Raw genomic sequence first — 15948 nt, 5'->3', positions numbered from 1 at the left:
TTTTCTGATACATAATTTAGTATGTCTCGACTTCGTGCTTGCCGAAAACGATATTAAGAAGTGAATAGTGATTCTAGGACGGTACAAAGTTCAGGTCATCAGCTGGTTGATATTCAAAAGTCTCAAAATTCAATGTTAACTGTCCGACCTTGAAATCTTTTTCCGTTCAAAAGTTACGAGGAAGGTGAACTTTTCATTACTGGAGCTATTGGAGCCCACGAGCCGTTGTGTTTCAACACATCCATTAACGAAAAACCTTCGAAATATTCCGGAAAAAAACAACTCCGAGGTAAAAAAAAACCAACCGATCAACAAGCGCAATTTGTTAATAAACATCGCGTCGAGATAAACAAGGTTAAATCATTTTCGAATTATACGAGTACTATGATTATACCTGGAGCCTACCGCAACAAATTTCGCGTAAACACTTGAAAAATATTGTTTGCGTAACTTCGAACCTAACATGTACTCCAGTGTACGTTTCAATAATTAACAGCTTTGTCTGTCGATGGAATAAAGCGGAAAATGCCACGTCAAAATAGTTATTGACACATATCTCGCTCTCAGGTTTGGAGATCGCGTATTAATGAGGATGCGTATGCTGATGTTGAGCATCCATTAACTTCCATTGATCTTACTAGAGAGAACCTGAAGTGGAGGCATTGCTAAGACACCATCTGTGGGAGCGACAGAATCCATGAATATCAGAGGTCAACGCCGCTCCCAAAAGTAGACGTAGGCAACGTAGAGTTGCTTTTGAGCTAACGTTTCGTTGCCGTGACGCTGTTTTCGGTTTCAAGGGTAGGAATACATGATGGCGCAGAATCAAAATACTCCGGAGGTAAAAAATAGCTCCCCAATCGGATCTTCAGGTGGGGGCTGGTTCAAGGGCATCATCCTGGAGAAGTTTTTCGAAAACCACTATTTCTAACAGTTCATAGAGTCTGAAGCTGCTGGATTCTATCCAGAAAAGAGCCATTCGTCTGACTGGAGACGCGAACATCACTTACAACCTTGATGGTCTGAAACATCGAAGGAAAGTTGGAGATTTGTCTCTTTTTTGTATAGCGGTACATATCAGAAATACGCGACGGACTGTGACTGCTTAACGTTTTGATGCTCAACGTTTTCCGAAATGGATTAAATCTCTAGCGATTCAAATCCAACGGAGTTTCCTGTAATGCTTGTGTTTCGTCATCAAAAAACAGTCTGACAACTTTTCATGAAAGATCCATCATTGCTCTAGTAGATGGAGAAGCTCAGAGATGAATCACAAAGAAATGTCAGAAGCAAGAGAGAGGCTAAGTGTCCTTGTATAGTGACAGTAGACAACAGTCGCGCTGCCATTGTTATAGCAGATTCGAGACCAGTTACTACAATCCCAATCTAGCCACACTAGCTTCAACCACTAGGGACATACCTCCAGGTTATGTACTGGATTGGTTATGGACTTGAGGTTGGGAGTCCATAAGGAGATGCTGCTCCTTCTAACATTCGCAAAATCATCTCGTGCAGATGCAAAACTGGCTGTATTCATGCGTGTAGCTATAGAAAGGCGGATCTCAATTTGTTTGTCCTTTAAACATTATGTGCTGGCCAAGACGACGCCGATTTAAATTAGGAGTCACTGTTCGACAAGAATGGAAAACTACCTCATCATAAACTCACACACTTTGAGTTCTTACCTCAATAATACAGATTTTCATATGATACTCTTTTCCCTTTATTCTTAGATTTTTTATAAATGAATCTTTAACAATGTGTCTTCATGTTAATGGGTCATCTGAAATATAAGATCCCGTCTCAACACTAGGTATTTAAGAAGAATTATAACTGCATCATGATTTAGGGTTTTTTATTAGGCGCTTCCCATGTTCACAACATGTAACATATACAATGTGGCATGACCTTTGTGGCATGTAGATCTGTTCTGTTTAGATTACATATCGTTTGTGCCTATATCATTCAATTTAGCCCAAAAGATGTTGGTAATCATCGACATATAGTGCTCGCCGTTGACAGTGATGGCCTGGCTAACGTCATGTAGATTGGTTTCGTTTCAAATTCAACAATTTTGTTTGTTCCAAAAATAGGCCTAATTGCTGTTCCAGAGCCGATTCAGTGAACACACTGTCAATAGAGCTGGGATATTCGTAAATAATCTTAAAAACTGCATCACAGCTTATTATTTCCTGGGTTTGTCAGTCGTAGTCAACCGCGATAGCTATTATATATTAAAGGCCATGAGATAATAGACGCAACACAATTCCTTGGACAATTCTGTCAAGTATCTGGATCTCTTCGTAGGCGCTACGTGTCTTTAGCGGACCTAAGGCTCTCTCTGATAGTTTCGCCATACTCTTTCCTTTCGAAAGCGTTCTTTGATAAAGGCAACAAACTCAGTATTGCTGGGTGTGGCATCTTTTTTATTGGTTGGGTTTATTGATCTGATTTGTAGTGCATTTGACTGGACAAACATTCAACAAGTAAAGAAATAAACATAACAAATCACTGAAGCTCACAGAGCTTGTGCGTGATATTTATTAGATTCCCACATATACACATATACATACATATATATGCATACACATATACACACATATACATGCATCCACCCATTAACAAAAGATAGTGAACAAATCAAAAACCACATAAGGAAAAGCCTTGAGCGTGAGTATTTGATTCATTCAAAAAATATTAAAATGGAAGCAATGTGTAAAATAATCAAATATAGTATTGACGTAGGGAAACATGTTTTGTGAATGGAATAGAATACATATATACACACGCATATACACAACCTACATATACATACATATACTTAGACACATTCTTGCAAACATAAACTCAAACATATAAATTTACAAAGATCTACAGAGCGTTGATCGTGGGAGAGGATGATATTCAAATGTATTGGTCGTTTTAATTGATGAGACGGTGTAACTCCATTCTTGGGTAGTAATGTATCCAAATTTTGAGTTTTTTTTTTATAAAGCGGATTTGAGTCAATACATTTCAATTCTATTGGTAATAAATTGTAGATTTTGGGTCCCAAGTATTGATACGATTTTTGAAATTTGGTTTTTTCGGGTTTGGGGACTTTTGATGCATTTTCTTTATGTCTTGTTGAGTGGGGGTGATCTATCATTACGAGTTCAGTTTTTTTTCTATGCTGCCTCAATAGTAGACTATAAAAATAGCGAAATGATATATAAAATAATATTGATGCAATAACGTGGATATGTATTTGTTGGTACACCTGAGGTTATATTTTTTCTTGTGTTCACGGAGCCAATGAAGGTTGGGTTAGGTTAGGTCCAAAGTGAGTGGGTCTATTCGACCCTCCACCGCAACCCTCAAGTGTTTATTGTAGCTCACACTCGCCCAAATAAAACCAGCTTCTTAACGAAGCCTATTAGTTTGTATGGTCTTTTAGGGCAGTTGATAAAAGTACGGCTCTGCCGAACTCTAAGAACCTGATTCGGTCCCCAACGGGGCAGACAAAGTATATGCGCTGCTGTTCCATCATTTTCCAAACAGGGGCGACACACATTGTCTTCCGACAGTCCGAGTCTCTGTAAGTGATGTTTCAAATGACCTAGACCTGTAAGAAGGCCTGTTAGACATCGTAGTTCATCCCTACTGTAGTCCAACAACTGTTTGCTATCAAGCTTCGAAGGGTGAATAAACGGCTTGGAGTGAGCCAATTCTTGAAGATTCTGCAAGAAGTCTATAAATCTTCTTTCCATCCAGGTGTTAAATCTTTGTTTGGCGAAGCCTAAAGTGATGCCAATGACAGGTTCTGGTCCGATGAAGCTGCTTGCAGCACCCTTCTTTGCAAGGAAGTCAGCAGCCTCATTGCCTTCCAGATCAGTATGGCCAGGAATCCAGCCCAGAGACAATCTGTTAGGTCTTCTTATTGAGGAGAGTCGTTTTAGGCAATTTGCTACCAATTCAGACGCTGCTCGGTAGGAGCCAAGAGCTTCCAATGCCGCTTAACTGTCCGAGAATATTTTTATTGACTTGTGTATGAGGTTGAATTCTTCTAATCTCTCCGCACCCAATCCAATAACGTTATTCAGGCACGTTGATATCTCTGCCCTGGGTCTGCGACTGAAAACACCTGCACCAGAACCGGAAGGTGTTTTTGATCCATCTGTGAACCAACAACTATCTACTCCTAATATTTCCTTCTCCCGGAAGATCCAGTCCTCTCTACTCGGGAACAGTACTTTATAAGGCAGTTCGTAGTTGACAGTTGGAGGCATGAAGTCAGAGGTCATTTCCAGAATGCTGTGACTTACAGTGTCAACCAACAGTCTGTAGCACTCTGCATTGAGTTGATTTATGCAATTGGTAAAGTGCACAAGTCTATATGCAGTCCATCTAGCCTCTCTCTCCAGAAAAATGTCAAAAAATGACTGATACACAGTTACAAGGGACTCAGTGTTGCTTAAAGCTTTCTGGACCATTGTTGATCTTAGGCTTTGATGATTTTCATTAGCTTGAATATTGATTTCACGTTGTGTTTCTCAACAGTTCTACCAATACCTACTATTTTTCCTGGATTGAATTCAGTTTGGTCAAACACATTCCCCTTGGGGGTGTTCCTCGAATGTTTAGGTTCCTCTGGAATAGTCTCAGGTTCGCAGAGGAGTCGGGTTCTTTCAAATAACCTTTCGATCGCCCTCTATTTTGTCGTGAAGGGTGATTGGTGGTTATTGGAGTTTTGTGAAGTGTTTCTATATAGTTAGTTTATTCTTAAACCTCCCATCTTCACGTCTGATTGTAAGCGCGTTGTTTAAGGACGTGAGGTATATTCTATTTTAGTATGTTGAAGTAAATTCTATTTTAGTGTGTTAATCTCACTTTCTTCTTCTCAAAAGTCTTGTTATTTGCACTTCACCAACCAGAAGATTTTTGAACTAGTGACATATTATTTCTTTTTCAGCATTTTTTCAGTAAGTCTCAACAGCCCTCTTTATTGCCGTCTGGAAAACACTCCAATGACGTCTCCTTATCTGACGATCTTTTTTACGTGACGAGAATTTGTGCCAGCATCGAACCTCTGAGTGGGACCCTTGTTCTTTTTTTTTCGGCTATGTCTAGACCGTCGAAAAGATCGCATAGAGCCAAGGAGAGAAGAAGGAGTGGAACAAACACGAATCTCGCATTAGAGCTTCGAGAGTGTCTTGATATTGTTTTCGACTAACGAGTGAGCCAACGTGGAAACAAGAGAGTATCGATTGGATGGGCTCGCATTCTCTAAGCGAGTAGGCATGGAAAATACAGGTGCGATTCGAAAACTTCTGTTCAATTACAATAATTTGAAAGAACCCATTTGGCAGGGTGGTCAAATTATTCAAATTTCTTTCAAGAGTAGGTGTTTTTCTAAGTTTTCGTCATTTACAAACGCTAATACATTAAGATATCTTCGTACACGAAAAAAAACCCGAAAATACGGGTGAAAACGTTTGCTACGGAAAAAGTTATATGGCAAAACTCCAAGTTTGTAGCTAATGGCCACGTGTTCGCGGTGGTTTGCCCTCCCCCTTTCTAGAATGCTAAGTACATTAATCCTCCTCTTTTTTATCCAGATCATACACAATGGATAACATCTTATGTCAGTCTGGGTTGAGCCACGTCTGATGTTTTTAGATGTTCGACGTTACACATAAATAACCTACGTAAAAAAAACAACAGTCAGAGTATCAGCAAATGAATTGGGCACTAATATGGCAAAAAATATGTACTTTGCTCTCATCGTTTCCCATCTGAGATACGGTATCTGTTTTTGGGGAATGTGTTGCCAATACATGTTTGATAGGGTGTTTGTACTACAAAATAGAGGAATTAGAAATATGTGTAGAGTTGGATTCAGAAATTCCTGTCGACCTTTATTCAGAAAGCATAAAATCTTGACCTTGCCTTCCATACTTATATTGGAAATGTTATGTCTGGTGCAAAAAAAATACAGGACGGAAATTTTCATTTCACCACGACGAAATACCAGAAATAAGCTCAATATAGGTTTACTGATTTCAATATCATCAAAAATTGAGAGGTCTTTCATATATAATGGATTTTTTTTTTAACCATTTGCCAATTGAGATCAAAGGCATAACATGTACCACTAAATTTAGAAAGTCTGTAAAAAAGCTTCTGACTTCAAAGGCTCTTTATTCTTTAGACGAAATTCAAATTATATAAACAATTAATTTTAATTATTGTGTTTCAGTACCTACTGGTATTTAAACTATGTGACTTTTTTAACTTTTTGTTTAATGTTTACATTTAGCTCTGAACTGTATAGTTGAAATTGTTTACGGAGTTGATAATTACTGTTATTTTCTATGCTTCCACTTTTATATTTTTATGCTTTATAGTTTTTATATTAGCATACTTACATTTATGTGTTGCATGAGAATATTCATTATTATTATTATTTATTTCAATATGTAGCATATATATTATTACTTTCTGACTGATTTTTCATCCCAAAATGCTGAAATAACCAAATGTTCAAATATTACTTTCGATTTGTATAACTTATATTCTTAAAAATAATAACACTTTTGACAATAATATTTTATCTTCGACAATGTCTTTTATGTCGTGTATCTTATCTTAGAATAGTGACACTTTGTCAATGAGATTTCATCTTCGACAATAAAGTACATTTTGACTTGACTTGACTTGAGGTGTTGTAGAAAAGTGGAAATTTGATTTTTAGCTATGAATACTATTCTTATATTGTGCCTCCGTCTGCTCATCGCGATATTTGGGATGTACGGCACGGCTTGGCTAAAGTTGGATGAATCTTTTGATTTGGGATTCAGGATAGTCGTTTTGGCGAAGAACGGATTTGAGGTCGTCTAAATCTTTGATGCTGTCAGTGAATCTGATAGACCTATGCATACACAGGTCACTGTAATTATACCATTAGTTTTTCAGATTCTGAAGGACAATTAATATTATCGCTAATTACTCTATTACTCTTGTATGGCTGCTTCGTATTCAAAAAATAAACATGTGTTGAGCCACAAGATCCCTTTACTTGAAAAAATTGCGTCCCCTCGGCGGGAAGTGATGTTACACGTCATACGTCGTCCAAACACGAGGCTTTTTCGAGTGAACTTCATTCAACCAAAAGTTGAGAGAAAGGGGTTCTTTAGGTCCGCGCCGTTTAATTGGCCTTGTCTGCCCAACGTATTCCTGACCACAAATCGTTCTGTGAGCCCCCGTCTAGCCCATATCTCACTTATCCAGCCATAATAATAACGATGATGCACCGCACGTAGGTTTCTTGAATAACAAACCCGAGATAAAACACCCTATGTAGGTTAATCGGTGAAAAAACAAAACGCCACCGCACGTTTCATACGGCCTTTACGGCTGTCTCTAACGACTGTTGCATATGAAGTGTATCACCTCGGCAATAAAGTGGAATATCCATTCATAAGGAGCGCAGTTGCAGTAATTATTTTGTTTAGAGGTACTACGCCGGTAGTACGGCAACATTACCACGTTTAATGGCAGAATAAATAGAAATGAGTGTCTTCTACTACTTTCTGCTTGGATATATCGAGGATGTATTTTAGTGTTTATAAGGTGTTCGTGTTGAAACTTCCACACGGAAGGCCATCGAAGGCTGATGTGATGATTTGTTTCTTGGTTGGTCGAGGTGATGGATAAATAAAGAGATATAGGATGAAGATAGCACGTAATCTTCAACGCAAATAGCAATTGAATAGAACCAGCCAATACTTGGCACAACAAAGCGGTTGGATAAATCAGGAGTGTATAAATTGTTTTGTGGTTCATGTCCGATGTTTTACATAGGTCAAACAGGAGGAACATTGAAAGCACGCATGAAAGAACAGATACAGTTGGAACAATAAAGTCAACGTACGCCACTCGCCTCCTTACAAAGAAACATGAGTTCAAAACTCTTCATTTCCAGAAGCAAGATCCGGAACATAATCTTCTAGAAAGTATGAAAGTCGGTAGGTACAAAAGTTCCCTATATTTCCTACTTTTGATGAATTCCTCACACCACTAGGGCTCAAACAAAAATTAACAGGTGTCTTTCCTTCAGGAACCCATGTTTTTTTGCTGTTTAGGTTTGCCATATCGCTTTCGTTTGTAGCTCTTCAGCTTTTTCAAGTAGCCCTGGATGGTTCTCTCTCGAATACCATTACTATCGACGTGGATGTTACCCAGGATCCCACATTGCCACCATCCCTTCTTCAACTATACCTTGAATTACACGGTGTAAAGACTGGAAACCCACTATATTGCTCAATTGATGACTTTACATTCACATGGTGGGGCATCAGCTGGCTATAGCCTCAGCGACTCTTCAAGAAGTTATTAAGTTGACAAAATTTTGGTTTGAGGTGTCAAGAAGACTTCATTGCTAACATTCATTGCCATTTCGTTTATTCTTCCAGATATTTTGAATCTGGTAACACCTTTTCAGACAATGGAAATGCGAACTCGTAACATTGTTCTAATTGTTGTTATTTCATCGATAATCATAAATTATAGTAACGTATCGATGATTATATTAACGTTCTCGTTCTTTTGACATACTCCTCAGTATGCAGTTCATTTCAACTGATTCCAAAGAAAGGCGATTTGAATGATGTTGATAAATAACTATAGAACTTGGTATTTTTTGTGCAGTTCCTCAGCTTCTGCCACTTTCTACACCTCCCTGTAGCACAGGTACTTAGACCATACATTTGAAAGAGTAATTTTCCTCTTTGGTAACCATCCTCGTCGAATTCTTAGAGAACAAAAGGTCTCGAATATATTACAGAACCTCCATCTTGGCACCATTACCTTGGTCAGAAAATAAGCGGCATATATGAAACTGATGAGAGTATATTTAATTGAGATGTTATCTCTCAACAAACAGATAAAAAAATGAATGAACATATTCTAGATTCGGGTCCAAAATTCAAAGGATGCAACGATATCGACAAGTGTCAGGATCGCAATTTTTTGAATAACACAGTAATATTCGTTTTCGAATTATTCGAGGAAAACAAAAGTTTCCCTTGAATGTTCTTTCCAGAGAATTCGTGGAAGTCAGTAAGATTCCAAGACCATTCATGAAAATAAAAAAAATATATCGGACCTTTGCTACATTTTCTTCGCTATTTATTTGATTGAACCCTATTAATGGATTACAAAACACGCTTGTATCGTATTACTATGAGCGAGATTAATAGTGTGTTTGTAGAATAAAACTACAAAATACGGCAAGCCGCCATGATATCTTGAACGCCAATCAGAGCGAATTATGTCATGTTAGAGTAAACAAATGAATATGACATCTTGTATAATACAACAGTAATATTCGACGCTAGTTTTTTTCTCACATCCACCTGCTTATTCGCCATTGCTTGTTCGTACATTTTTGGCCAAAAACAACACCATAATCATGCTTCAGCCACCGTATTCACTAGATTTGACCCCCTGCGACTGTTAACTGTTGGTAAGATTGAAAAGACTCATGAAAAAGCGGCGATGATTGAGTAGATGGAAACCGTTCGTTGAGATTGGTCAAGGACATATAAAAAAGTGCATATCAGAACTGTTTTGAGGTTGGAAAGAACGCTGGCATGAGTGTATTATATCCGCGGGGGACTACTTCGAAGAGGACAAAACAGAAATTGATGAATAAATATTGAACACGACCTCATATGTGTGGGATATGAGTCGCTCGCGAAGTTTCTCGTTGCTACACCCTGCATAATAAATCTTGAAACAGTGCTCTGCTTTATATCATCTGCCCGTGCATAAACAGATTCGTCATCGGAAATCGGAAATGACGCTCCTTTGTGAAGGTTCGAAAACAAGATTCGCAGAAAACACGTGCTTTGGCAAAAAACAAAATATACAGCAGCCCTGACCTACTTCGGTCTTTCTTTTCTGTTGGTATTATTATGTTTTCGTGTGTATTGTGGAAAATAAGAGATATATTTGAAACAGAGGGATATGTGTTGATGGATTTTGTTTGATCCACAAGTACGACTTATTTATGACGTATATGCGCTTCAAAGTTTCAACAGTGACTGCGAGAAGAGTCAAAGTTTTAGTAAAATCGTGTAAAATTGTTTATACTATGGAAACATTGAATAATCTTAACACAAACAAATTCTTTATATAACATTATAAACTGGTCGCAAAAAAAACAACGAGAAAGAAAAACAATCTCCCTAAACCTCTGAACATAAATGTCATTAAACAATTCATTTGGTGCATAACAGTAATTTTTAATTGTAACTGGTATTTCTAGTGATTAATCCATATTTCCATACCCGTAATAGAATAACTGGGGTAGGTGTTGGTAGTTAGTATAGAGTATTAAACAGAATGTTTCGTAAATAAACGAGGACATAGAGTAAGACCTTTATTTCTTTGACAGCTCAACTCCATTTTGTTTCGGTTGCCTCACTGCTCGGTTTTGTGAAATAAAAACATAGTTTATAACAATGAGGTCTCAAACTGCCTAGTCCTCAGGTAGTGAAACACTGTAAGGGTTTCGTGACTTGCCGCTGGGATCTCAATCTGACTACTCCCACAGTCTCAACCATCTTCAGAAAGAAAAACTACCTGTCGATGGAAACTACAAACCTGCAACTAGAAGAATAGCACGTTTGCCGACCCTAGATAAAAAAATGAGTGCCTTGAAAGAAGAGCAGAGTATGTCTTCAATGATAGGAAGAAGTAGTTGGGTACACAAAACAGAAAATGACTTCTATTAGACAATAGGCATAGACAATAGAAAGATTCTGATGAATTCTGACGATTACCATGATAACGTGAACGGTAATATGGTTGAAGAATATTTTGAGCAAATGTTAGACCTCGTTCAACCTATCTTTGTGATTCTGATGGATACCAAGTTGTCACACCAGAAAAGGTGAAAAAATACCAACTAAAAACTAAAGCAAGGCGCAAAGTGAATATCATTGATTAGCTTCGATAAAAAACATACAATTTGATGTGAGTATGGTTGAAAAAGAAGTATTATCCATAGTATGTAGAAAAAAAACATTTCTCGGAATATGTCGTTGGTTTCCGAAATTTCGTTCCAGAGATTAAGGCTTCGAAGATTAGACCCAGGTAGAGGATTCGGGGACAGTGGTGGAGACCAGTCCATCACAAACAGTGCGTGAGAAGGCGGAAAAATTGGGCGTTAGCTTCCATGCGTTTTTTCATGATTTTCAACGTACTAAAAATATCAAATAGGTCGAAAACTGGGTGCCACACAATTTGAACGATCGACAGAAATTGCTACGTTTCAACGTCTGTTCTTCTTTGCTTTAGCCCAACCAAAACTATCCTTCTTTGAATCGGATCTTCACGTGTGATGGAAAGTGGATCCTCTACGATAACATAAGATGTTCAGAAAAGTGGTAGGACATCGATGAGCCACCCAGGCACTTTCCAAAAACGAAAATAACCAGATAAAAGACCATGGTTACTGTATGGCGGTCAGCGGTTGGTGTGATTCACTATAACTTTCTGTAACGGGCCATACCATCACAGCAGAGCCCTATTGTGAGAAAATTGATGGAATGTACTGAAAATTTCATCAGCAGTAGCCGGTACTGGTCAACAGAAGAGGTCCGATCTTGTCCTCGACAACATCGGTCCGCACGTTCCCCAAATCACCGTCCAAAAACTAAACGAATTGGGTATCGAAGTTCTACCTCATCCACAATACTCTCCAGACCTCTGGCCAACCGACTACCATTTTTTCAAGCACTTCGATAACTTATTTCCCGGTAGAAGTGCATTGATTCAAAGGTTGTTTATTTCAATTGAATTCACTGAGATACAACAGTTCAAAGCAGACTCATGTAAACGGACAAAACTTTTGGTCGGTCAGTAGCCGGGCGGTTCGACGTAGGTGCTTTGTTCGCTCAATCAATCGTCCGATGTGTGAGTCGATGGTTCAAGCCCCAGGCTGAACGGTCGATTTTCACTTGCAATCGCCCAATCAGTGTTAGGAATCACACGTCAAAAGGTAAGACCTCGTTAGTCCTTAGCTCGCACAAGTTTCGACTTCTTAGGGCGCGATATACCTTTACGCAGACGACACTTTCATTATTCTTTCAAGTAAAACAACGGAAGAAATGCATAACCTTGTAAACTCAGTCCTACACAAATTTGATGACTGGTGTTACAGGAATAGACTTATAGTTAACCTGAGAAAAACTGTTTGCATGAAATTTGCAAATTCATCTCGAAGCCTACATGATTTCAATTTCATTTTCCGGAATGAATCCTTAGCATTAACAAGCTCATCAAAATTTTTAGGAACAATAATGGACTCACATTTTACTTGGCAAGAACATATAGAGTTCATATCCAAGAAATTGAACCAATCGTATTATCCCTTGAGAATAAATTAGATACCAAGGCACTGATATCAGTTTATTTCGCTAAGTTTCAATCCATTATTTACAACAACATTGCTGTCTGGGGTTTAGCAACTGGGGTGGGCAGAATTTTCATAAAACGGAAAGCATTACTGAGGCTAATTTCCAATCTAGATTACAGAACGTCATGTAAAGAGATTTTTCGTCAAAATAAAGTACTAACTGTTGCCTATTTGTTCATTCTAAAAACATTGACGTATATCCATAAAAATAGAAGACAACTAGAGTCGAGATCGGAAGCCCATAATTATCATACTAGGAATAACCATATGCTCATCACCCAAAAACACCATTACGCAAAGTATAAAAAGTCTTCTATGTTTGCTGGTATCCGTCTCTTTAATATACTACCATGCGATATGAAGACACTGCCCACCTCAAGTTTTTAAAAAACAGTTGAAAGTGTTTCTATCAGAAAAATGTTTCTACACAGTAGATGAATTTATACTTGAAGTTGGTGATGACAGATCACTGTAATTGTGACGTATATATCGTAACATTTTGTTTATTTATCTATTTCTATTTTTTACTTATATTTTAATATGTATATGTTTGTTATATAATGTGTGTCACATTATTTTTTATTCAAATGACATCTTATTATATCATATATTTATATTATACTTGAGAAATATGACCTGTCCCATCTACATAATGTAGCATAAAGAACTAATAAATCTATATATCTATCTGTCGTTCGTAGGGGTACGATAGCTGGTTAACGGAAAAACATTTTAAACCTAATACTAATGTCTAATACCTAATATTTCACCCATAAAAGTGTAAATGAGGCAAATTTTTTCAGGAGATGTGAAATATAAATTGAATAATATCGTCATCTGTTCAAATATGCTGTCAACGACAGTTTCAATGATATTACCATCGAACCCCTATAATAGTGTTGCTGTGGGAAGTTTTTCCAAGTATTTAATATCGTCTGACATTTCGTTTAGACTGTTTAGAGGAACTTAGAAGAAGGATTGGTTTGCAGGGATTCACTATTAGGAAACAGGCTATGAATAAAGTCGTCAAACCTTCCTGAAGGTTTCCACAATATTCAATTTCATTTCATATTTCATTTTCTTGATTTGAGAAGTGAGGAAACTGCTACATTTTTTGATTCCCTCATTTCACCCAAAACGACGATAAAAAAGATAGTGACACAACCAGCTTTCCCGGTAAAACACACGTATTCGGGATTTCCTATAGCTTGCAATACAACCAATATCAGATTAGGGACTGTACCGTATCGATATTTCCAAAAGCCGCGATCAAAAACAAAAAGCTCAACATCTACAGATCAGAGTTCAGGCAAACAACACAAAACATCGAACCTACACACTACAGAGGGGAAAACACTACGAACCAACGCCGTAATCTTCGTGTGCATATTTCATTCCAGACGGCCGGAAAAACAAAAAACCAGAAGGCGACGCACTGAAAACAAACCACTAAACGAAAAATCAAGTCGGCACTAAGGGATGCATTCGTCGGGCTACCGCAAAAAAAAACACCGTCGTCGACCCAGCCCTCATGAAAAAGCCCTTATGGCCCCCTTCTAGGGCTCTGAGGGCAGACCGGCACGGACTATGTGCACTGGAGCGACTGTCGGGTAGGTCAGTTAGTGCATATGCGCGGACTAGTTCGGTCCGGCGGAAGACTGGAGCGGCACGCGCAGCTTCGCTATTCTTCGCCTTTTCTCGAATTCGTCGTTTCAGGATCATTTCTTTGGTTCGATTTCGTTTCGAGGGGCACTGGCGGAAAAAATTGACGGGGGTCAACGCGCGAGCGGCGGAGGGGGTTCGATATGGGACTGGTAGTTCTTGTACACATCTGTGAGGAAACTCTAACGAGCATTCGGTATATTATCAGAATTGTTTCAACTGATTTCGCTTTTTCTCTGAGTAGCCTTTGATCATTTTTCCAGTCAAAATTTTCTAGTCATCTTCATTTACATCAGATTGGAAATTTTTCCCTTACCCTTTCAACTGAGGTTCGTCAGGAGGACGAATGGTTCATAACTGAAGGTGTTTCTGGTGGCGACATAAAGGTCGGTGACCTCTATGCCGCTCTGGCCTAACGTACCCCTTCCTGACTGGGGTATTTGATGAACAAACTGTTCATTTTAACAGACTTCGTGGGAAGACAAATTGTGACCAAGCTCATCCTCAGTTCATTCAGGTTTATAGAGATGACTGCGTAAACGCGAGCGAGACATAAGTGGAATCACCTATTGGTGTGACACCCAAGTCAACTTGCCAAGTTTTTATGTCAGTGTTGGTGGTTTGAACAATCAACCGACAACTGCAGTAGCAGAAATTAGGAAAGCTATCCTGGAATGCTATTGGAAAACGAATCCACATGTTTCTAGAAATGATATGATATCGAGAAAGATTACTGCAGCCAAGCTGCTGGAAAATAATTCCATTAAAATCAGAAGATGAATAGATAAGTACTATTCTGATCATTACCATATTGATTTCAATTTAAGAGCCACCGGTAGAGAGCTATTTCAGCCTATTGGGCATCGTCAGTTCCGGGCAGGCGGTCCTCGATCAAATACAAAATGTGACTGCACGTCGTCCTGATTTCAAACAGGTTGGAGCCTGGCTCCTTTACCCTTTGGATTGATGTTTGTCAGAGAGACAAACGGGCCATGACTGACGGTGAGTGATGTTGGGATGACGGCATAAGTGTCATTAGACATCAATGCCGCCCCTTACGGCGGCAAATTTCATCCAACCCACCCCTGACATGGAAGATGAGAGGATAGCCGTGTCATCAGCGTAGAGAGACACCTTCATACTCTCGGACCTCGGGAGGTCGCTGGTGTAGAACGAGTGTAACGTGGGAGAGAGCACAGCTCCCTGTGGCATCACAGCGAGGATCTCTTTGTTGTCAGACAGAGAGCCCTCTAGACTGACCTGAAGATTTCTGTCTTTCGGTCCTCAACTTCTTCGTTCTACAGAATATGAATAACCAAGAAAAGAACTTGATAAAAATAACTGCGGAAACGCAAACAAGACATAAGTGGAACCACCCATTGGTGTGACACCCAAGTCAACTTGCCAAGTTTTTATGTCAATGTTGGTGGTTCGACCAATCAATCCACAACTGCGGCAGCAGAAATTTGGGTAGTTAACCTGAAATGCCATCGGAAAACGAATCCACATGTTTCTAGAATAGGAACCGAATTCTCGGTTTTCAGTTTCTAAAAAGATGTTTTCATTAGAAACAACACTTTGAGGCTTTCTCTTTTACTATTTGGCTGTCTCCATCTTCATATAAAAATGTGAGAGAAAGCTTTTAGTAAAGGTGTGTGAATCATGTAAAGGAGTTTATTTTGAGCACAAACCTGAAAAAAGGCCCAATCGAAACAACAACATTCTCACTCATTCAGTTGGTAATTCGACAATATGCCTCTATACTTGAGAATATTATTGCATCTACCCTTGTCCCACGTGATTTTGATCATGATCACAAATCC

The 15948-nt window shown here is 38.7% G+C and overlaps 1 protein-coding gene across 5 annotated transcripts in view; it reads right to left on the bottom strand.

Annotated features, from left to right (window-relative positions):
• The window catches only part of Eip93F (Ecdysone-induced protein 93F), a 195019-nt gene that overhangs the window by 77023 nt on the left and 102048 nt on the right, over positions 1–15948 (bottom strand). The window contains exon 1 of one of the 5 annotated variants that reach the window (XM_074171826.1): positions 13828–14328. The exons of the other annotated variants lie outside the window; for them this stretch is intronic. Coding sequence (XP_074027927.1) covers positions 13828–13858 — 31 coding nt within the window. The 5' untranslated portion in view covers positions 13859–14328. Of the gene's footprint in view, positions 1–13827; positions 14329–15948 lie in introns of those variants that run through there. 5 annotated transcript variants of the gene reach the window in all.

The sequence above is a fragment of the Leptinotarsa decemlineata genome, unplaced genomic scaffold (assembly GCF_025532065.1).
Source record: "Leptinotarsa decemlineata unplaced genomic scaffold, Ldec_3_MD MMD2_P_RNA_scaffold_12, whole genome shotgun sequence".
In the NCBI taxonomy this organism is placed as follows: Eukaryota; Metazoa; Arthropoda; class Insecta; order Coleoptera; family Chrysomelidae; genus Leptinotarsa; species Leptinotarsa decemlineata.
The sequence above is the reverse complement of the archived record's forward strand: the minus strand, read 5'-3'. Positions and strand labels throughout refer to the sequence as shown.